At 42.7% G+C, this 23,886-nt stretch overlaps 1 protein-coding gene across 6 annotated transcripts in view; it reads left to right on the plus strand.

Annotated features, from left to right (window-relative positions):
* Positions 1-23,886, plus strand: part of cfap61 (cilia and flagella associated protein 61) — a 203,022-nt gene that overhangs the window by 178,248 nt on the left and 888 nt on the right. For 3 of the 6 annotated variants that reach the window (XM_069932362.1, XM_069932361.1, XM_069932357.1), the window contains 2 exons: positions 3,376-3,466; positions 17,295-17,696. In XM_069932362.1, coding sequence (XP_069788463.1) covers positions 3,376-3,466; positions 17,295-17,495 — 292 coding nt within the window. In that variant the 3' untranslated portion in view covers positions 17,496-17,696. Of the gene's footprint in view, positions 1-3,375; positions 3,467-17,294; positions 17,697-23,886 lie in introns of those variants that run through there. The other 3 variants (XM_069932359.1, XM_069932356.1, XM_069932358.1) reach the window with 2 other exon arrangements.

Consider the following 23,886-nt stretch of genomic DNA (forward strand, 5'->3'; position numbering starts at 1 on the left):
GAGCCCCCACAGGAACCCACACAGGCACAGGGAGAATGTACAAACTCCTTACAGGTAGCAGGGATTCAAACCCCGGTCCCGATCACTGGTACTGCAATGACTTTGCACTAAATGCTACATCAACCATGCTGCCCTTGTTGAGAATGGAAATAAATTTGGAGAAGCTGCAATATGATAACAACCAAATGAGCATTTTTTATTGTGATTGAAGGATAAATATTGGTTAGGTCATCAGGTAGAACTCTCTCAGCTTTTTGCAAAGCTTGGCTTGTGCATTCTTCTAGGCATGCTGAAGAAACAGGTGACAACTCAATTTCACATCCCCTCTCAAATGCAACTCCCCTGAGAGTGTTACACATCTTCTGCACTGCTCTGGGGCAGTAGTTTGCTCAAAAGCTGAACTAGCACACAAGGGAGAGTGATCTCAATTGCATCGTGCTGGGATATTGGTAATGAAAAGATAAACAAGAAGTCTGCAGATGCTGGGGAACTTAGTGCAATTCAAAAAAAGTGCTGGTGAAACTCAGCAGATCACGCAGCCTCCACAGAAAGCAATGGGCTTTCATACCTGAAGAAGTGCTCAGGCCTGAAATGCTGACTGTCTATTGCCAATGTAAAAACAAGCAGCACTACCAGAGTTGCTGCAACGGCAACCTTGTCACTGCTGTGAACCTGGGAGACCACAGTGCAGAGACTCAGTACTGCTCCACAAGGTCCTTCTGCCCAGTTCCAATGCCAACAGCTCTGTATGGGCTTTCAGTAGCCTGTTAAAGGAGGCAAAGCTGTGTTTTTAAAAAATCCTGTCACCATGAGGTCAGTGCCCAAGATGGCGACTCCTGTGCCGGGCCACGTACCACAAGGGGTTGCAGACTCTGGGGGAGCAGCTGACTGACGCAGGGCACAAGGAATGGGGGAAAGCAACCCACCTTGAGAAGGAGAAGCATGGTCCTCCAGGACCATAACAGCAGAACTGCAATGGGCTCGGCAGCTGAATGACTTGCTGACAAAGGACCTACGCAGGCTGAGGGCTGCTGGAGACTGGTTCATGAAAACCAAGTAGCAGAACTGGGATTCCAGAGGGTGCTGAGGGCAAGAAGGGCTCCCAAAGTGCTTTGGGCACTGAAGCCTTCCTGATATATTGGAGGTTTGGATCTAGAGCTCAGGTTGCCGATGGTATGAAGTGGAGTCTTTGTGACTGCAGGAGCGATGGAGGCAAATCCATGGACAATCAGAATCTCTGAAGGAACTCTCTTTTGCTTCCCTTTCTCCTATTGTTAAGGGGGCTGGGCAATGTGCATAGTGATTCTTTACATTATGGCAGACAAAAGTTGAATTATATTTTGTACATTACATTATTAATGTATTATAATGTGATAATGATAACCTTTGAACCCTATTGCTTTCCAAGTGACATGCTGATTTCCTCCAGCACTGAGATTTTTTTTGAGTCATGTAATAAAGCAGAAAATGTAATATTAAATGAAAATTGTGTATTGTACTGGTATGCAAAAGGTAAATTTTAAACAAGTTTAAAGATTGTGGAGTGGTGGAGCCAGAAATACCTGAAATTAGATTTGGACCAGAGAGAACAGTATTTCTATGTGAACAAAGTTTGTAAAGTTAACTTTTAAATGTTAGAAATAGTTGCTTAGTTTTCATGCTAATGTCACTTTTCTTTATTGACACCACTGGAAAGTGGTGACAACTTCATTGCAGTTGCCAGATTTCTGACTGATTAATAAATTATAATGTGCTGGTGATGCTTTAAAATCACATACCGTATATACCAACTGGTTCAGCAAAGTTTTAGAGATTTCATTACATGCAAGGTTCATTGAAAAACAAATGTTAGTGAGAAGTTCTTACAACAGTGTCTTGTTATCTTGCTCCTTTCATGCACCGAGTTCCCATCTATTGAAGCATCCTATGGCTTAAGAATGCAGCCAATGCCATAAATGATCCACGTCACAATATCTTCTCTTCGATACCTTCAGACATCTGTACTCTCTAACTGAAGTCCAGCAACAAGGACCAATTTTATCCAACAGCTATCAGGCTCTTGAACCTCCCCATACTCCCCAAACTAATCCGGGACCACCAAAGGATCTGCCTGCACTATTGAAGTGTCGATTTCCCCCCCCCCCCCCCTTTGCACTAACTGCAACCATGAATATTTATTTATTTACAGATTAATGTTTATTTTTATCTTTTTCTGTCATTTAATTTATACTGTTGTGTACCTCATGTACCTGTTTGGCTGCAGCAAGAATCTCCAGTGCATTTATACTTTTGTGTAAATGATGATAAAACTCTCATCACATTTCAAATTTGGTCTTTAAATAATATTGAACCCTTTTTAAAATAATTTAACTTTGCTTTAGAATAGATAATCTACAAGAATATCCTGTGTACTGTTTTCAGCTAACCAACTTCATCAATCAATTTTAGAATTTAAAATGAGATCTAATTAAACAGCTGTGTTTATGTTACTTTTTAAATGAACAAAACTACAGTTTTCTTGACAAAATATTTCAAATTATTTGACAATAATAAATAATCATTTTAGGATTTTTTCCCCCAATTTATTTCCTTAATGTACCAATAATTCTTAGACATCCATTTTTTTTTTAAATTGAACCTATGACCTTTATGCACTTTCTGTTGTTACCCTAACTTTGTTATTGCCATACAAGCACACTAAGGGTCTAAAGGAAAGAAAACAGACCCATCAACCCCATCCCAAGACATATGTATTAGAACTAAGTATCATGGCTGCCAGTGTCCCTATTCATGGCCAAATCATAAAATCTGCTGCAGATTTAAAGTGTTTAAATCCTATATAAATTCAGTGAAAGAAAATTGGAGAAATCCTGTCTTCCAAAATGTAGTCAATGTAAGCTCCAGAAGATTATTGTTACTTTTGATCATTAATTTCTAGTAGTTTTCTACCTTAGGTGATTACTTTAACCTATCACATTAGTATCACTGACTAATTATAAATGGATAAAGTGATAAAAGACAATTATGATTTTAACTCCCACTATAAAATCCCAATATGACATAACAAATTGCCAGTAGGACTTTCTCAAGCCACTAGCATGGTGCCCACCTGCGTGAAGTAATAAGGCATTAACTGAATGGGCCATATCATGCCTTCAAACAAATAAAAGATTGCAAATTTACACAAAAAATATTTTTGTTGCTGAGAATATTTTGTAAATAGTCATTATTGATGCAAGAAATGATTAACCAGACTATTCTAAGGGGACATTTGCCAAGGATATAGTCAGAGCTTCCACTGATAAAAATTACAAAAGTAATGTGTACGCATTTGTCTGCAGAAAGTAGCCCAGTGATTTTTTTTTCTATTTTCAGTTATCTTAAGGAGCCTTGGTCCCTCTGTATCTACCATGATCGTTTTATGGAGTTCAAACAGGAAGTGCGGCAGTTAGTAGAATCTGAAAAGGTATGCAATTCTTTTGTATCATCTTTTATGTTGAACCTGAAGACATTTTCATGGAATTTTAAGAACTTTAAATATTGCTGCATGCTAAATGTAGGTGAAATATTGAAATATCCACATCCACAGTAGTTTACCTTTTTATTATGAAAATATATTGTCACAATACAATGGAGCACCAAAAAAAGCTGGCAATTAATTGACATTCATGTGATCGAATGATGAGAGTACAAATTAATATTTTAAACTAATTACACAATAATAAAAAGGTGAAATAAATGCTTCATATAGTATATACATGTTGGGTTCTTAACACAATAATTCACAGGCAGTACTAGGGTTAGATGGAGCAGTATACTCAGACCTACCATGAAGTTCTGCAAGGTTCCCAAGAGGTCCCCAATGGCATGGACCCTGGTGTATGGTTTGCACAGAGGCTGACCCTTGTTACTGGGAAAACCAATCTAATGACTGGAGCATGGTTGTAATACACCAAACTGCTGGAAAAACTCAGCAGGTCACGCAGCATCCATAGGAAGTAAAAAGTAACCAATATTTGAGCCCTTCATCAGGAATCAGGAAAGACAAGTAGATGCCTAAATAATCAGGTGAATGGGGGGAGGGGGGAGGAAGAGCAGGGAGAGGAGTACTAGCTATCAGATAAGAGGTCAGGTGGATGCAGGTGGGAGAATAGAAGCGGAGAAGTGATGGGGGAGCAGACAGAGGGTTAAGAAGGGAAACTCTGTAAGGAAAAGGAACAAAAGGGGGTTGGAGCTTGAGAAGAGAGAGGGTGTAGGGAAAGAGTGGCTGGGGAGGAAATTGAAGGTACATATTAATGCCATCTGGTTAGAGACTGCTGAGATGAATTACAAGGTTTTGTTCCTATAAACCCACCATCTCCCACAGTTATATACTTGCACTTGTACATCATTCCTCACCACTATTTAGGGCCCCAAACTGGCCTTCCAAGTAAAGCTACACTTGTGAATCTGTTATACAACGTTACACAGCCAAGGCAAATCAGAAACCATGTCTAGACAGACATCAGGTCAGGTGACAAGATGCCATTAAGATCAGTGAGGACTGAACTCTCCCGTGCAATCAGAATGGCAAAACAGGGGTTCGTACAGAGAATCCACAGACACCTGTGAAACAATGGCAACACGAGGCACATGTGGCAGGGTATTCAAAGCATAGCCAACTACAAAGTCATCCCAATGGGTCAGTGACAACGATGTCTCCCTTTGTTGAATTCCTTCTATGCATGGTTTAATGAAGAAAGCATCAAAGAAAGCCTCGTCTCCCCCTGAAAAACAGGCACCTTACATAGCCACAGCTGATATGAGGAGGATTCTATTCAGGATAAATCCACACAAAAGCAGAAGAACCAGACAACATAGCTGGTCAGGTGCCGTGTGGCCCAACTGACAAAGGTCCTAATGGACATCTTCAAATCTCACTGCAGCAATCCACTGTTCCCGTAGGACTCAAGGCAGTTACCGTCATTCTGGTGCCCAAGAGAATAATAGTAAAGAGACACACAGGCCATGGGCTGTTGGTAGCTTGTGCTTGAAGGATTCACACACACTGCGGACTGCTAAAGATTGGCTTGTGGGAACCGGGTATTGCAGCTGGGTTTCAAGAGGATGCTGAGGGAAAGAAGTGCTCTCGTAGGGTCTTGGGCACTGTAAGCTTCTTGATCGTCTCAGAAGTTTTGGTTCTGGAGCTTGGGTTGCCTTTGGATGGATAAGAAGTCTGTGAGGCTACAGAAGCATGGGAGGAAAATCTGCAGACACTCAGTGTTTCTGAAGGGACTCTTTTTTGCTTCTCTTCTCTTATTATTGGAGGTGTTAGTGGTGACTGTTTGCCTTTATGACAGGCAAAAGTTGAAATATATCAGGTATATTCATTTCTTTTGAATAACTACGTGACAATAAAAGGAACCCTTCATCTAAATGTCTAACACCCTCCACGATCAGGAAGTGCTTTTTGCAAATGATAGAATGCATCAAATCACACCTTTCAGTGACATTGGACCCATTCTAGTTTGACTGTCATCCAAATTGGTCCACAGATGATGCTATAGACTTGACTCTCCGTTCCATCCAATCCCTCCTAGAAAACAATGTCTCATACGCCAGAATTGTTCATCAACTTCAGCTCATCATTCAATACAATCATACCTCAGGTCAGTTGATAAACTATCCTCGCTGGGATTCAACATCCCTCTCTGCAATTGGATTCTGGGCTTCTTGACCAAAAGATCACATTTTGTCAGGGTTGGTAGGAAAACCTTGTCCCATCACACAGGATCATATCTACAGTATGGCAAATGCCCTGGATGCCACTTGGGGTGGGGGGGGGAGGCGAACACTGAGCAGTTTCTGTCCCCAGTGGTCTCCTTCATTGCCCTGTACTGCTGGTGGTCCCCACACCTCCCCCAATGACTAGAAGTGGTGCATTGAAGAAGGCACAATTAACATAGACAAAGGCCTGATTTCCACCCCACCAATATACAAAGAACACAAACTTCTTCTCCACTTTGTCCTCTGTTCGCTCTCAACTTATTAAAAGACTGAAACCCAATACAACATGGCAGCTACCAAGGCCAGCTCTCGAAAGACCTCCTTGTCACCATTTTGACACATGGAATAGTGCCCTGCCATGGGCACTATTTTCTGTAAATACACCCTGGAGCTCAACCTATACACACTGCTGATTCATGACTGCATTACCAGATTCAATTCAAACAGAATCATCGTCTGAAGATGATATTTCAGTAGATGATAGTCTCAGCAACAATGATGAGTCAGCTTAATGAGATGGGGTTAGGAGGCTCGTAAAATGGTGTGAGAACAACAGCCCAAGCCTCAACTGGACAAGACAAAGATGGTGATTGTGGACTTCAGGAGGATGAATGTCAACCACTCTCCATTACTCAATGTCTCTGTCCTGGAAAGAAAGTTTATTGGTATGCATATAAAAATGACCTATAATGGACCTACAGCACCTCTTGCTTCAGCAGCAAGAGGTAGAGGAGGACAAGGCTACTGGCCCCCCACATTGACAACATTTTACAGGACCACAAATGATAGTGCCATTGTGTGATATGGAAGTTAATACAGAGCTTCATCAAAATGACTGAGAAGATCACTGGGATTTCCTTTTCCTCTGTGAACAACATTTACCAGAGTATTGCTTAAATAAGTCTCAAATAATTATAGGCTCCTCTACATCAGGGATACTGGACACAAACTGCAAGATCATTCCATTAGCACCTTCGCTCTGTCTCCTGCAACTGAAAAGAGATAGTACCCAACTATTTCAATTTCCTTCACCATTGTCACATCTTCATATCTGTCCATAGTCTCAAGTACTGCCAAATTGTGGCCACCAACAAACTGGGGGGTCAATGCCTAATGGTCCATCTGGGTGGTCTCCAACCAGATGGCATTAATTTTGACCTTCAATTTTATTTACCACCACCCCCTCCCCAGTCTCTCTCTTTCCCTCACCCCTCTGTCTCTATTCCACTGGCTTTCCTAGCCCCCTTCTTTTTCCTCTTCTACTGGCTTTCCTAGCCCCCTTCTTTTTCCTCTTCTATCAGAGAGGTCCTCAACCCAGTCACTTCTCAGCTTTCTCTTCCACCTTTTACTGATTAGACTGTTCTCCTCTTCTCTTTCTCTCCTCCTCCCCAACCTGTTTTTCCTGATGTGGGTTAGCTTTTACCTCCAAGGATACTATGTGACCTGCTGGGTTTCTCCAGCACTTTTGTGAACTGTACTTGATCCCAGCATCTGCAGATTATCTTGTTTAACTGCAGCACGGGTACTTGACTGAACATCATCCTTCTACCTCCTGGAGCTAGATCAGAAGGCAAAAAGGAAATTCTTAGCATAACAAGCCTGAAGGCTCCAGAAGGATGAGCACATCTTCAACTCACTGGTAAAGATGATATCCAAAGATCAGACATTCAGGTAACTACCACATGTTGGATCAGAGGATACCTTTTAGTCTTGGCAGCTTTCCTTATTGCTGTCAAACTTTGTTTACAAGGGTTCCCATTTTCTATTTCTATTGCAGTGTCACCTCACTCTCCCTCCTTCCAGTGTCTTGCATTAATCTATAAAGCTGCATGAGGGGAATCTGAAGCTTCCACACCAAGTGCGCAATCACAGATAAGGTTCAATCACATAACTACACCAAATTTTTATTTCAATGTGGCCTTGCCTGATGTACCTGTCATATCAAGGTGGAAGGTATCTTGTGCTTTGTCACTCATTCTTCTGTCTCTCCATGTTTCCATGCTTTACATCATCTCATACAACATAAAACTACTTCTGGGTGTAATGAGTGTAATCACAGTTCCCAACACTGGAGTGAAGAGAAAGGCTGGAATTGGAGAGAGGCAGAAATCTATCTCCAAGCAACAGTGAAGGATATAGTGTTAGAGATGGGAAGTTTATTTTTTATTTTCACTTTATACCTTGTACAGTAAGAAGGTTTCTTTTTCAAACAGACCAGCAGATCAACTCTAACATTCATTGAGTTACTTAAAGTAGCAGTGCAAGAGCACAGTTACAGACCATAAGATCACACAGAGAAAGGTCAATTAAATCACAGCAAGGGGAACATGATAGAACTGGAAAAGGGTTCATTCAGGAGCCTGATGGTTGTGGGTAAGAAACTGCCTTTAAGTATGCTAATGGTTGATTTCACTCTGAGCCTTCACCCAATGGGAGGAAGAAGAATGTGGCTGGTGTGGAATGGATACTTCAGTGTTTTGGCTACATTTCTTAGACAGCAGGAGATATAGGTGGAGTTGATGGAGGGGAGGGGTGGGAAATTTATGATTTTCTGAGCTACATTCACACTTTTTGCAGCTTCTCCCCATCTTGAGTAGAGCAGCTCCCAGCTCACGCTGTGTGCACCTGTAGAACTTGTTTAGTAATGTGATGGGATGTGCAAAATTCTCTACTTTCTCAAAAGACCAAAGAAGTTTGTACACTTTCTTGCCAGCCACATCAATATGGTTGGTCCAGGGCAGGTCTTTGGAAATATTTACTCCCAGGAACCCGAGGCTATCTACTGTCTCCACTTCAGCACCACTAACGTGGACAGGGCTGTGGGCTTTATCCAGTCTTCTGAAATCTATGATCAGATCCTTTCTGTTAATGATGCTGAGATTGTTATCAATCTCCTTTCTGTTATCTAACTCATCATTAATTGATATTTGGCTTTTGTCTGGGTCATCTGTGAATTTGAAGATTGTGTTTGACTGGTACAGTTGACACAGTCTGGCTATACAGTCATGATGCAGAGGGAGCCACATATCTTTTGGAACACTGGTGGAGTGATCATTAAATTACATAATTAAAGCTTAAAAAAGGCAAAACATTTTCTTTCATACCATTCAAATTTAAAAGGAAATTGTTTTCCAATGGGCAATGTATTTATTCAATTTTCAGGAAATGAACATCCCGAGCAAAGCCAAGATTAATTGCTGTTGGTGGTAAAATTTAATTTACCTAAAACTAATTTTTTTTTAGATATTTACAAATTCGACACTTTGTTCAATCTCATATCCCTGATTTTCCTGGAATTCCTGAGGCGACTGCTCTTGATACTTTTTTTTTTAATCTATCTTCCCATAAAGGCTTAATATCTCTTATTTATGGCAATTTGGCTGATGGAAGACTTGCCCTGTTGGGTAAAATCAAGAATGCATGGGAGCAGGATTTGAACCTTTAATTGTCTGATGTGTTAGGGACTCCATTTTTAATTAGATTAACACTACTTCCTTTGTGTACAGCATGTTTGCTGCAATTTAAAGTGGTCCATAAAGTGGTCTTGCTTTTTTTTTTATTCTGATATAAATCCTCTATGTAACAAATGTAAAATAGGTGAGGCTTCTTTAATTTATTTTCTGGAAAGATGTTTTTCCAAGCACTATCAGTAATTCTTAAGTTAAAATTGGAGCCTTGCCCTTTAATTGCTCTTTTTGGATCACCTCAAGATGTTGACTTCAATTCAAAGCCAAATTTTTATCTTTTACATCACTGATAGCCAGACATGCAATTTTGATTAAATGGAAAGATAATATTCCACCTATACATGCACAATGGCTAAGAGATGTTATGGCTTGTTTAACTCTAGAAAAAAAAATTATATAAGCTTTCGAGGATTCAAATGTTAAGTTCCAAAATATATGGGGCCTACTTATGGTCTTTTCTCATAATCTCAAGATCTAGTGTGTTTCTGGAATTTTGGTGCTGTGTTGTCCCCTCCAAGTTGGTGTCACTTGATTTATGTGTATCAACTTTCAACCTTGCTTAGAGGAAGGGGTTTTGAAATTTTTTTTCCTTTCATTTTTTTTTTTGCCTTAATGTCACAATTGTGCTCTGAATTTCCTCATCATGAGAATTATTTCTAAATATTTTTTAATCTTGTAGCATATTGTATAATTGTATTGTTTTATGAGCTATACTGTAAAATATTGTAAAAAAAGAAACTGCTCCCCTCTAATTACCTGAGAAGTGACAATGAATTACCTTAAGCCACTGTAGTCCATTACATTTTAATAGTGTTTTAAAACTGCAATGAACTTGAGATCAACTTGACAACGATTGGTGCTGTTTTAATCTGCTGAATTGACCTCTTATAATCACAGAGGCCAAATGTCAGCTCTTGGACGCTTCTGCATCCCTCCCTCAGGACCACTACTCCATAACTCAGCATCAATCCACCAACCCCAGAAGGTAATAGGATTTTCCCTCCACAGCTTCTAACTTTTGAGTCTCCAAGCCCTACATTGATTGCTTAATCTCCTATCCAAGATCCACCAGCAGGACAGGTGTGGCCTACTCTTTGGTTCGGTCTACACTTGTGCCATTGAACTTGCTTCTGCTTTCTCCCCTGCCCAGATCTCTTCCCATTTACATCTTTTTCACCTGCAATGCCCTCCGCCACTTTGACAATTCCCAATTCCCTGGTCTTCAACTGACTCATCGTTACAATGGACATACAATGTAATTTAATCTCCATTTTACATTAGGATGTGGGAGAGGGCCCTCCACTTCATCCATGAGCAAACAGCAGGTCCTCCTGCAGCACATCAATTTGCCAAGCTGAAATTATCTTCACATTCAGAAAGTATTTCTTTAACTCTCTTCTCTTCTTCTAGCTCAAAGGCTTTACCTGTCATTTAAAATAAAGTGTGGGATAGTTCTTCTTCATTCCTTCTTGAGACCTATCTCTCTACCCTTTGTCCAAGCCCCAGATGAGTGTCTTGAGGGCTGCTACACATAAATACAAAACTCAAAAGATTTTATGAACTTTATTGCCAATTGGGTTATACCTGAACTGGAAGGGAAAGGGAACCAATATCCAGGTGAGAGGACTGCTGGAGAAGTTGTGGAGGGTTTAAACTGGTTTGGCAGAGGGATGGGGAACAGATTGATAGGGCAAAGAATAGAGCGGATGGTGGAAGGGTTGATGCACTGAAATGGTGAAGAAGGATAGGCAGAAGGAGGAGCACAAATGCAGTTAGTTGAAGTTTTTGAAATGTGTTTATTTCAATGCTGGAAATATTAAGAATATGGAAGATGAACTGTGAGCATTGTTCAGTACATGGAATTACAGAGACTTGACTAATGCAAGGATAGGATTGGCTGTTGCATGTACCTGGTTTAAGATATTTGGAAAGGGATAATGAAGGAGATAAAAGAGGTGGGAGGAGTAGTATTACTAACCAGGGACAGTATCACCACTGCAGAAAGGGGGGACCTTGCAGAGGGATTGTCTATTGAGTCAGAGTGGGTGGAAGTCAGAAGTAGGAAGGGAGCAATCACTCTATTGGGAGTAGTCTATAGGCCCCCAAATAACCCTTGGGGAATTGAGGAGCAGATAAGTACCACATATAGGCAGGTAATAGTCAAAATTTATGGACTAATTTTTCAGGTAAAATTTAGGTAGGCACATGCATTTTTGACCATAGTAAGTACCTGTGTCACTCGGGATGTCAGGAGCTCAGACGAGTGTTGGCCAGCGGTCAGGGCCTAGGCAGAAATCCATGGACAGCTGGGGCTTCAGAAATGCAGATGGCCAGGCAGCCGGGATCTGGGCAAGAGATGGTGGTTGGGCCGTTGGATGGGCGGCCATCTGGGACTTGGTCAAGAGATGCCAGTCAGGTTGTTGGGAGCTCAGTTGGGTGGGAAGCTGGGCGAAAAATAAGGGGTGGAGGTCAACTTTTACATGTGATATATGGAAAATACCAGATTTTTAGGTCAAAATAAGAGGTTGACTTTTACACAGTATTGTCTGTTACATGTGTATAGATTACAAACCTAAGCAGATAGTGGAATGGTGCAAAATAACAGGCTAATGTGGAGGATGTTTACAGTCCATTTACATGGGGTTCCAGATAGGTTTACTCCACTGAGATAGGGAAAAGAAAGCAGGATAAGGGAACCATGGTTGACAAAGACAACTAGTTAAGAGGAAGAAAGAAGGATAGACAAGGTTTAAGAAGCAAAAGACAGGAAGGGCTCATAAGAATTATATGGTAGCCAGGAAGGAACTGAAGAAATGACTTAGGAGAGCTGGAAGGGGGCATGAGAAGTAAAACCCAAAGGAGGCAGTTTATGCACAAGAAAGAACAGAAGGATAACTAGAGTGAAGGTACGTCTGCTTAAGGATCAAGCACCTGGAGGCAGAGGAGGTAGGAGAAGTCCTAAAAGAATTCTTTACTTCTGCATTCACCAGAGAGAGGGGCCTTGGAGAATGTGAGGTCAGTATAGAACAAGCTTATGTGCTGGTGCAAGTTGAGGTTAAGAAAGAACACGTGCAGGATCTTCTTAAAAACATTATGATTGATAAATCCCAGAACCACAAGATGACCCTTAGGTTACTAAAGGAAGTGAGGGAAGAGATTGTTGGGGCATTGGCAATCATCTTTGCTTCCTCCCTAGCCACAAGGAAGGTACTGGAGGATTTGAGAATGACAAATGTAGTCCCCTTGTTTAAAAAAGGCAAGAGTGAGAACCCTGGGAATTATAGACCACTGAGTCTTAGGTCAGTGGTGTGCAAACTATTGGAGAGGATGCGTAGGGGCAGGAAGTAACCAATAAATTGAAGATTTGGTCAATATGGATTTTAGCAAGGCATTTAACAATGTCCTCCATGGTAGACTCATTCAGAAAGTCATGACACATGGGATCCATTGAACTTTTGCTGTAGTAAGCAGATGGTAGTAGCAGATTAAATATACCCTGCCTGGAGGTCAGTGACAAGTGGAGCAGAGACCCCTGCTCTTTCTGATTTTTATAAATAACCTGGATGAAGAATTAAAAGGGTGAGTCAGAAAATTTGCAGATGACTTGAAAGTCGGAGGTGATTTGGGTGGTGTAGGTAGTGTTTTAGATAGTGTAGACGTTTGCCATAGATTACAACAGAATGCAGAGTTGTAAGATAGTTGTAAAGCAGAGAGACAGGATGCAGAATTGAGCAGGGAAGTGACAGATGGAGTTCAATCCAGATAAGTGTGAAGCGATACATTTTGGAAGGTCAGACTTGAAGGAGGAGTATATGGTTAATGGCAGGATTCTTAGTGTGGAAGAGCAGAGGGGCCATAGGGTTCAAATCCATAGATCACTCAAGATGACCATGAAGGTTGAGAGGGTAGTTAAGAAGGCTTATAGTATGCTGACTTTCATTAGTAGGGGCATTGAATTCAAAAGTCGAGAGGTAATGTGGCAGCTCTATAGAATTCTGGTTAGACTTCACTTGGAATATTGTCTTCAGTTCTCATCACCTAATTTTGGAAGCTTTGGAGACAGTACAGAGGATATTTGCCAAGATTTTGCCTGGATTGGAGAATGTGTCTTATGAGGAAAGGTTAACAGAGGACCTTTCCCTTTGGAGCGAAAAAGGAAGAGAGATGACTTAATAGTCTACAACACACATGTCAAACTCTGGCCCGCGGGCCAAATTTGGCCTGCGATATAATTATATTTGGCCCGCAAGATCATTTCAAAAATATATTAGAGGTGGCCCGCCCTGCAGCGAGAGCCGATGCTGTTTTTTGGTAATGTCACCCCCACCATCCTCCCCCTTCATTGCACATCCTTCCCCATTTTAACACGAGAAATTGTAACACGAGAAGTCTGTCGATGTCATCAGCCGGCAAGCCGGTTGGAAGGCTCCCCGCACAACCAGTCACTTCTCCCACCTGTCGAGCGGTGCGGCGGATTGGCGAGCGCCTGTGATTTCCTGTCGGTGCGACAGACATGGCAGGCTGCGCACAGCCCCCGGGCAGCGCGAGTCCCGCGCGACTGGCACCGGACGGCCCTTCCACAGCGCGAGCGCACTTCTCCCAGTCGCCTCGGCCTTCAGCACTTGCACCCGCGCGGACCCCAGGGACGGCTGGTTCAGCCCTGCACGTGAAGAGAGAGATGGTGGCTGTCCGCAAAGGCTGATCGGCAGCGCGCTGGGCCTGAGTGGGTGGGTAAGCAGGGGTGGGCCGAGGGTGTAGGTGAGGAGTAATGGGCAGGGGAAGTTATGGAGGTGCGAGGGGCAGTTAGAGGGAGGGATTAGAAGGAGGGGTGGATAGGGAAGAGGTAAAAGGGGAGGGGCAGGGTGAGTAGGGGAGGGGTGATTAGAGGGTGAGAGATGGGTAGAGGGAGGAACAGGTTGAGGGGAGAGGCAGTAGAGGGGCGTGTATAGGATGGGGTGGGTAAAGGCAGAGTGAGTGGAGTGAGGGGTGAGTAGAGGTTGGGTAAAGGACTGGTCAGGTAGAGGGATGGTGGGTCAAGGGTGAATAGAGGCCTAGAGCCTGAGGAGTGAGCAGGAAATGCTGAGTCCTGATGCAGGCCAAAATGGACACAGCCTGTGAATGCTGACTACATCTCCACAGGGACCAAATAGGTTTCCCTCAGGTCAAGCAAAGGGTGAACTTGAGCTACCTACTCCTGACCTGTAACATAATCCTCCTAAAGTTATATCCTAAAGTTTAACATTACATATGTTGAAAGAAGAGAAAGCATGCAGATGTTGTTGAAAATTTTCAATAAATATTTAGTTCGGCCCTCGACTTAGTCCAAGTTTTTAATTTTGGCCCTCCGTGAATTTGAGTTTGACACCCCTGGTCTACAAGATTATAAGAGGCATAGATAGGGTGGACAGCCAGTATCTTTTTCCCAGGTTGTCAGTAGGAAATACCAGAGGACACCTGTATAAGGTGAAGGAGAAAAGTTTAAGGGAGACATCAGGTGTAAGTTTTTTTTTAAAGTGAGGTGTGAATGCCTAAAAATACATTGCGAGAGGTGGTGGTGTAGCTGGTACAATGGGGTTATTTAAAAGCCTCTTGGACAGGTACATGGATACAAGAAAAATAGAGGATTATGGGTGTCAGGTAGTGAAAGTTTAAATTATTGAGTAGGTTTATACAAGTAGGCACAACATCGTGGGCTGAAAAACCTGTATTCTGTTGTAATATACTATTTTCACAGTCAATTTTTGTCTCTTGCCATTTCTTTCTCAATCTCTCACTCTCTGAGGATACACTGGCAACCAACACCATTGCAGACGCATGGAGCCCTGCAGCTATCTCTACTGCTCTTTGTCCCATCGTGCCTTTGACAAAGACTCTATTCCAATCTCCTGGTTACTCCCATCTCCATCATACAAGTTCTGGTGATGGGCTTTTCCACAAGTTTGTCTCTGACACGTCTTCCTTCTTCCAAAACTGTGGCTTTCCTGCCAACAAGTTTAACAGAATCTTTGAGTGCACCTCATCTATTTCCTCTAACTCTGCTCTCAAACCTTCTCCATTTATAGTTCATTCCAGGGCAACCTAGGCCTTACCCTATCACTCTTTTTGTCCTGGACACACCTCCCCAACCTTCCCTCCAATTAGATATTAACAGGTTTTTGCTCTCAGTTTTTACAAAGAGCATCTTTCCACAGATGCTATCCAGAAGTACTGAGTGTTTCCATTTTTTTTTTCAGGTTATACTTCAGAATTGCAGCATCTGCAGACTTTGATGCTCATTTACTTCAGATTATGTCATTAATAGTACCACATCCAAAGGAAAACAAAAAAAAAAACTGTATCAACTGTTGATAGTTTCTTTCTGCACTATTGTGTAGGAAACATTTTTTTATTACAAAGTTCCATCCTCTAAAATTCTCATCTTTCCAGCAAGTCCAAGTTTCTGATTGTATTTTCACCTCTCCTGCAGCACCAGTCACACTTCTCAGCAGAATGGATGACTGCCACTTCCAGCCCATTGACCTCCAAAGCCTCTCCACTGTTGTCATTTGGACGCCTCGCCACATTGTTTCTGAAGTCAACCAAATTCCAAACCTTTAAACCCTAAAGCTTTTGAAGTAAATTTCCATCAACTTAACCCATTCCCATTTCAATGCATGATTACGTTGCACACGGCCGTTCAATCAATTCCTAGATACATTTTCCCCAAAGTGAACGGGCACTACACTGGAGAGGGAAGCATTCTTTAGTCCACAATTAACTGATTGGAAACTGATTGCCTTTAGCTTGGATTTCAACAATTTTCACTCAACCGATTCACAATACCATGTACACACACGCGTACATTTTAAGCACAAAACACAAAAAGTCCTGGTTTAAGGAGAAAATGGAGTTTAAACCCCTCCCTTTCCTTCTCTCCACTCCTCCAGATCCCCATCCACTTCCCTCTCCATTCAGAGAGTTACTCCCATCACTTCTCGGTTTTTTGTTACTCTTCTATCCTCCCACCCACATGCACCAATGACCATGAACGCCTCCCTTCTTCCTACCTTTTTTCTTCAGACGCTTGCCTGCGTTTGCATAAAACTTGACGAAGGCTTCAGGCCCGAAACGTGGGTGATGGTTCCGTCCCTCTGGACGCTGCGTGTCCTGAGTTCCTCCAACACCTTTGTGCATTGCACTACAATCACAGCGTCTGTCCTCCAACACCTTTGTGCATTGCACTACAATCACAGCGTCTGCAGACTTTCTTGTTTAGCTATTTACTTTTGTCATCCTTTATGTGGTAAAGACTCCTAATTTGATGTATTGTTAAGCAAAAAAAAAGGAATTAACCCGAATCTGCAGGTTTCTATTTCAAGGGCTATCGCAGATTTCAACCCATAATTGCGATCCACAAGTGGAAGAAGCCTTGAATTGCAGTTGTAGACAAGATACTAAAAACTCCATCTGTTTATTTAATATAAATTGTCCTATCTGGTCAAGTGAGCTCAATTACCGCACGTTTGCGATTGTATCATTTACCCCTTAATCCCCTAAAACAGATTAAATGGATCATTGCCTGTTTTTGGGAGGAACCATTTGGTAGAATGGTTCAAGGGCTGACTAAGCAGCTATGATCATACCCTGAAACAGGTTCGTGGGTTATTAAACGCTTGCTGTGTGCACTAAAATAAGATGAAGTAAAATACCTGGAAGAAAAAAGGTGTCCATTGGAAAATGTACGCTAATTTCTGTTGCTGAAGTATATCTCACTTTCCTGAGCTGAGGTCCCATGGCTGCAAATACTGGCCAGGTGTTATTCAGGGAAGCGAGGCTGTGCCCCGGCCGATATCAATTCTTCAGCCATCTCCATCCGCGATCTCTCTAATTAAGCGTTTGACCAATGTAAAAACGAGTTAGTGGATCATATCTATTTTGCACCTCCCCCCCCCCCCCCATTAAAACCAGGCTTATTGACCCACGCGGGGTTCAACAGTTTTGTTCGCTTTTAGTCTTGGGGAAAATTGCTCTTCCTAGACCACTTGAGTGAAATATATTTTTCTTCTTCCGTCCACCCTAAAGTTCAATGTCACCAGGCCGATCGAAGAGCTGATTCGTCAGATAGCAGATGGTGAGCTGTTGGTGCCGGAGAATACAAAGGAATTTTTGGAAAAGCAATTTCAGAAACATGGTTATCAGAAGCTGATCGAAAGGAGCCTCCTGAACTACCTGCGCTACAACAGCGATCACTTGCCCATGTTTGCATGGCCCGGCGTCGTTTAGACAGACACCGGCGTCCGGCTGCACCCCCGTGACAGGGATTAATGAGTTGACGACGTGCCGCTTCTGCCCGAGTTCTCCGGGAGATGGCGCGCGGGGGTTGAGTCAAATCGCCTTCAACGTTTCGTTTAATACACGAGAATGTTTTTTCAAACACGGAAAGAATAAAGGAATCTCTGTGTCTATCCCCAATGCTCATTTTGTCGCTCCCCACCCCAAGCGCCGACCTCGAGCGCTGGTTCACTCATCCACACCTTGCATTGGAAAGGAACTCAGAAAGTGGGGTTGAGGCGCGAGTTTGTTCGGCCCAAACAGCCCCCGACCCTTCGGGAAGACCGAGCGCCATCTCGAAAACCGGCTCTGAACCACTTTAATCCTGAAACTGGACCTCACTGGGATAAAAGGCGTGGTGCTTGGGTTGTTCCCACCGTGACACAAAGCAACGAAGCGGCAGGTGTGACGAGGTATCGTGTCTCATTCCTGGAAGCTCCGCCTGCAAATCCCAAGGCTAAACCGAGACCGGGACTGCAGCCAGGCAGAGAGGGCAATGCCTTCCTTTCCAGTTTCTCTGAAATGACTTTGAGCTAAAGCGGCAAAAAGGCGTATGGGTCTTACTGATAGATCGGAATGAGTTCTTCATCCCCCAGAGTAATTCCACCCCCCTTTCCCGCCTGGTATTCGCTCCTCTGACTCTGGTCCTTGATTCAATTCCCTCTCCCTCCCCAACGCCCTGCGGCCAGCGACCTGCCCCACGTTTCGCTCTGTGGGGAAAATCACTCATGCGCTTGCACGCAACATCGGGACAATCACGTTCCTCTACTGACTGCCTGGCTCGCTGAGCTCCCCCAGCTTCACGTTGCTTCTTCGCGTCCCTTAACGATGCGTGTGACAGACTTGCACCGCTGGACCTAAAAACAACGCTCAGCAGTGAGGGGTCCACTTCTTGTCATGTATGCGGCAGGTGTGGATCTTCCTGGAAGTTTCGCGGTCTGTCTGACTGCTGCTGTACACACTCGGCTTGTGCTGATCAGTCCTGGTGTGTACTTTTGGAAAGAGCCTTAAGCCACAGAGCCGTCTCCAGCTGTATGTTAATGAATCCGCGTCTGCAACCGGACCGCCCTAAAAATCCAACCCGGACATTGAGCAGAGTCACTGGCCAATAACGCCCCAGGAGAAATCAAACCCTCATCCAACACAAAATAAGCCTCTGGTTCGTCGAAAATGGCCGTGTTCCAGGGAAAGGTAAATACTTGGCCGGGGGGTGGGGGGAGTAGAGTTCAGGGCACATCAAGTGAAACAAGTGTTTAGAGCAAAATCCCGGCAAAATAGAAGAATTAAATATAATTCAAACTTTATAGAACCACACACTCTATTAAAAAATGCCCTATAATATCCGCATCATTGATCAGATCATGTTTTTTATCCAAACGGTTCGAATCTCCAACTCTCCCCCCCACCCCCCCTCCCCCCCCACACGAATGTGATCTAATTAGGCACCAAGCGCGGTTTGTCATGAGCGCACGATGCAGTCCGAATTGGAAGCCAATAAAATGATGTGAACATTGGACATCGCAAACGGTATGGAACAATTAGCAGTCTCATCTTCCGCTGTGAAGTATCGTCAGCCTGGAATAAACACAGGTACGGCGGGCCTTGTACAGTTCCCAACACAATCAAGGTCCGTTTACGAACCTCGTACTCACGATGAACCGCAGCATTGCAATATTAGAGATTGTGAGAAAAGACAACAAAACATCGTAATGAGCTCGGCATTACTTTAATAAAGCACAACAGCTTTGCAACGTGAGCATCGTACGTGAGCTACGGTAAAGATCAGCCCGATTTTAATGGCACATAGTAAAGTTCGGGAGACGTGGCAATGTAGACACACTCAGCCATTTAATGTCCATCCATGTCAGTGCAATCGACACACAGGAAATTGCACACAGCGATGAAAAGGACGGACACAAATACTCCTCGGCAAAAATACATGCGGGAGACACCCAAGAGATGGCATTTGGAACAAACCGCTGCTCGAGCAGCATAGGGAGGAGAAAAAGAACGGTCAACGTTTCGGATTGGAACTCTTCATCGAGACTCCGCGCATCGACCCAGTGTTGGAACGGTGCACCAAAAAAAAGACTGAAGAGTCTGAGAGGACAGAGAGGAGGGAACCGGTGTTGTACAATGTTTTTTTTTTAAAAAAGGGCGATTTATGAGTACAGGCACCAATGAAAAATGAAAATGTACAAATGGCAAATTCATCTGAGCATGAACATCTCCTCAAAACACAATCACCAATAAAGTTTAAAATGAATTGCAGCGTGCGTACAAATTAATTAGTACCTCGTAAAATACAGTCTGCATTGTAATTAGATGACAACATTGAGACAGCACAGTTTTTAAAAAAAAACACGCAAGTCCAACCAGCGTCTCAGTTGTTCCACTCCGGTTACTCATTCTGAACTCCATCGATCAAACTTGCAGTACTTTGTTCACCAAGAACCTTTATTGCTACTATATCTCAATCCACCAGAAAAGATGGCTTGCTTGCATTCTGTAGGGATTTGACCAGACTGCCCCGGAATATTTTGTACCATTTTATTTTCCTTGCTTTAAAAGTATAGATATGCAACAGGAAGTGTCAGCAAAATTTATGGGGTTGGTTTCTGGGATGGCAAGTCTGCCAAACGCCATTCTGACCTTAACTTTACACTTTTCTGACACCACCTTCTGGATGATGATCCCAGCAAATGATAAACCAGAAGGACATAGGGGCAGAATTTAGCCATTCAACCCATGGAGTCTGCTCGACCATTCAAATCATGTTTTATGTATTTTTCCTCTCAACCCCATTCTCCTGAATTCAACGCCATTATCAATCAAGACCCTTTAATGAAAGCTATTGATCTGAAACATTCACCTTATATCTCTTTCCACAGACCCTAATGACTGATCTGACTGATGATTCCTTTTATTGTCACATGTTAAAATGTAACCTACATGATATACTTTAACTTATGCCTGCTGTACAAAGAGGCGCCAATAGTATTGCCCAGGGCCCCTTACAGTGGAATATTTCCAACACTTTCTGTATTCGATCACCACTGTAAAATGCTGGCAGAAACGTATAACCAACCTTCTAATGTGCACATGGAAATGTACAGTCAGGGCTAGGGTTAGATGGTTAGGTTATAACAGTGTGCACAATAGAGAACAAACATCTGAATTAAACCCAGAATCAAGAGGAATCATACGTGCTCCATGCACGTTCAACATTGTAATGTGCACCTATGTTAGTAGCAACTATGTTGCAATGAGCATATAAAAAATTCAATCAGGATCTTTATATGCACTAGTAAGGAAGATCGTTGTGTGCTGCTGCAAAGAAAATTAAGAATTATAATTTGAAATATTATTGTGTGGACGATATTGTCATGCATACTCTGTGACCACCCAAAAGATGTGTCTGCAGTATTGAAACACCACTTTTTTTCTTGCACTAACTATAACTGAATATTTATTGATCTATCTATCCTTTATACTTCTATTTCTTTCCATGCTGGGACAATTTAACACACACTATGGTAGTTACCTATCTGTTTGGCTGTGGCAGGTATTTTTGAGCATCTGTACATTGCACGTATTAATATGACAATAAATTTATTTTTTAAATAATGAGTGCATGACATATCCAACATTGGGAAGCAGGCAGAATAAGAAATGTCAATATCATGCATATATAGGAAAATTGGTCAGCACTGTAGTGTACACTTAGTAAATGCAGGCAGAATTATCATATTAATGTGATCAAATAAAACAACATTTTAAGGTGCATTCACCAAATTATATTCAGGAACACAGAAACCTAGTGGGATGCAGAAGCTGCAGGGGTTGAATTGCAAATCAGGAAGACAAAGAAAGCCTACAAAAATATTTAGATATAATAAAGAAACCATTCATTTTTTTCTTCAACTATGTAAAGAGGGGGGAAAAAAACCAAATGAAAGAGCAAGGTCAATTAGAGATAAGATGATAGCCTGTGTTCTGAATGTATCGTTTCAAACAAACACTTTGAATCTAACTTCATAAAAGGTCGCCCCTTAGCTAATTCATGCTGACCATCGTGTTAATGATTAACATAAACATTGCTCTGAATCTTTACCAATAATTTGTCCATCACTGTTAGGCTGGGAGCTTGTAGTTACTGTATTTTCTTCCATTGAAAGTGATGGCACAACATTCTTCCAGTATGCAGGCATCACTGGAAAGGATTAGACGGTCAGAGCAGGACTGCCTCACAGAATTATTTTAACGTTTAATCTGGGGCGAGCTACTTGCCAAGTTTTAAAGATCTGAGCCCACTCACTATATCGTCCCTTTCCCCCTTTTTATCTCTCTCCTTACAAATTTCAAGACATTGCATTCTGCTTTTTTTTTTAATGGCAATATCGTTCCTGTCTCTTTTTTTTTGTGAGGACGGGTTCGAGGTATTTTTTTTAGAATCATACAGATCTTTCATTTTGATCTTTTCCTTCTAATGTATAAAATGTTTTAGATTTCACTTTGGTTTTATTTTCTATTTTCTTTAAGTTTTCTTTGTCACAAGCCCATCTTCCCTACTTCTCTAGGGTTTTTTTTTGCAATGCTGGGCTCTCGGCACTTGTCATAAATTCTTCCTTGTTTAAAAGATTATGCTAACCTCCTTTGTTCCTTGACATCCAGATGTGGAATGGTGGTGGTCAGTTTTGTAAATTCCCCCTTCCTTTTTCTTGGGATCGCATGGTTGATGTTAACTTTCACCTCCCTGAATGTGTCCCATTGCTGTAACATTCATTTACTTTGGAATTCACTTACATTGTCTTAACTTGGTAACACTGGCCTAACTCCAATTCAACACAAACCAAGAGCCAGAAGAGCCATTCAATCATGCTCCCGTGGGAGGTCAAGATCTCTCCCTTCTCCTGTTTCTCACCTTCTGCTCCTTTCTCGGCCATTCCTCCTCTGCCTGACGAAGCATGGCGAGCAGGGCTATCGAAGGCCCTCGGGTTTTACCAGCTTCCTGATCGTATCGGAGGTTCAGAACCAGGAGCTCAGGGTCACCGCTGGAACGGACAGGAAGCCGTGAAGCTGCGGAGGTTGCAGAAACGCGGGACAGACAGACAGGCCCACGGACACGCAATGCCTCTGAAGGGGCTCTCTCCAGATTCTTGTTTCTCTGATTGGTGGGGTCGTTGGGCTGGTGGGGCCTCTTCCTGTGCTTTTACAGAGGTAAAAGTCGTCTAATGTTATTTATTTGTGTACATGACAATGAAGGACACTTGAAAAAACAGTGTGGGCTAACCAGAAGAACATTATCCACATGACCCAACCTTATGAATGCATGGTGCAGTGCACACAAGTGCTCGAGGAAGTCAGTAGGTCAGGCAGCATCTAGAGAAAGCAACCAGCAGACGGCATTTCAGGCCTGAGCCTTTCTTCGGGTATAGAAATGCCTATGTACCATGGTGGTGGCGGGAACTGCTGCTCTTGTTTCCATCTCTTCTACACCCCCTCTCTCTAACTTTTATTATTCCCCCCCCCCCCCATGCTTTTCCCCTCTACTCGTTTCTCCACCGTTCACACCTTCTTTCCTTTACTCTATCACCTCTGGGCCTCTACCCCAGCTTTCCACCCCCGCCCTTATACATGTAATTCCACCCTTAATAAACGTTGTCGACTCGACGTAAAACGTTGACTGGCCATTTTTATCCAAGGATGCTGCCTCCAGCAATTCAGTGTTTGCTCGAGATTCCAGCATCTGCAACTTGTGCGGTAGTCCCGATGTCTGCTGGATTTCCCCTACCCCACCCCATGGTTGCATGTGGCCGTTCAAATGAACTGAGACCAGCCTGTCTGCACTGATATGGAGCAAAAACTAAACAATCTTCCAGATCAACACAAAACATTGAGCAAAGTCCGTTGATATTTAATCAAAGGGTTGTTATTTTGCCTCGAGTTTAATCCTATTTGCATTAGGTACAATAACACGCAGCATCTCTTTCCATGGCTTCTTCGATTCCCCACATTTAATTGGACTTCTAACCTTTGCAGCCCATTAAAACCGAATTCTGTTCAAAGTGGATTTTGTGTGACAGCATTGTAACGTGCTGATCAGCGCTGTTATTCGCACGCAGTCCTGTATCCTCCACTCGCGAACAACACAGCGCAATCAGCTTTGTAATGAGCGCGCAGTATCAACCGGATTGTAATGAGGCAAAATACACTTCGTGTTGTAAAATGCAGATAGCATTATGGTGTGTCAGTGCAGCGATGTTAAGCAAATAAGAACATAAGAAATAAGAGCAGGAGGAGGCTATCCGGCCCCCCAAGCCTGCTCCCCACCCCTACCTGT

Source organism: Narcine bancroftii, chromosome 4, assembly GCF_036971445.1.
Source record: "Narcine bancroftii isolate sNarBan1 chromosome 4, sNarBan1.hap1, whole genome shotgun sequence".
Classification (NCBI taxonomy): Eukaryota; Metazoa; Chordata; class Chondrichthyes; order Torpediniformes; family Narcinidae; genus Narcine; species Narcine bancroftii.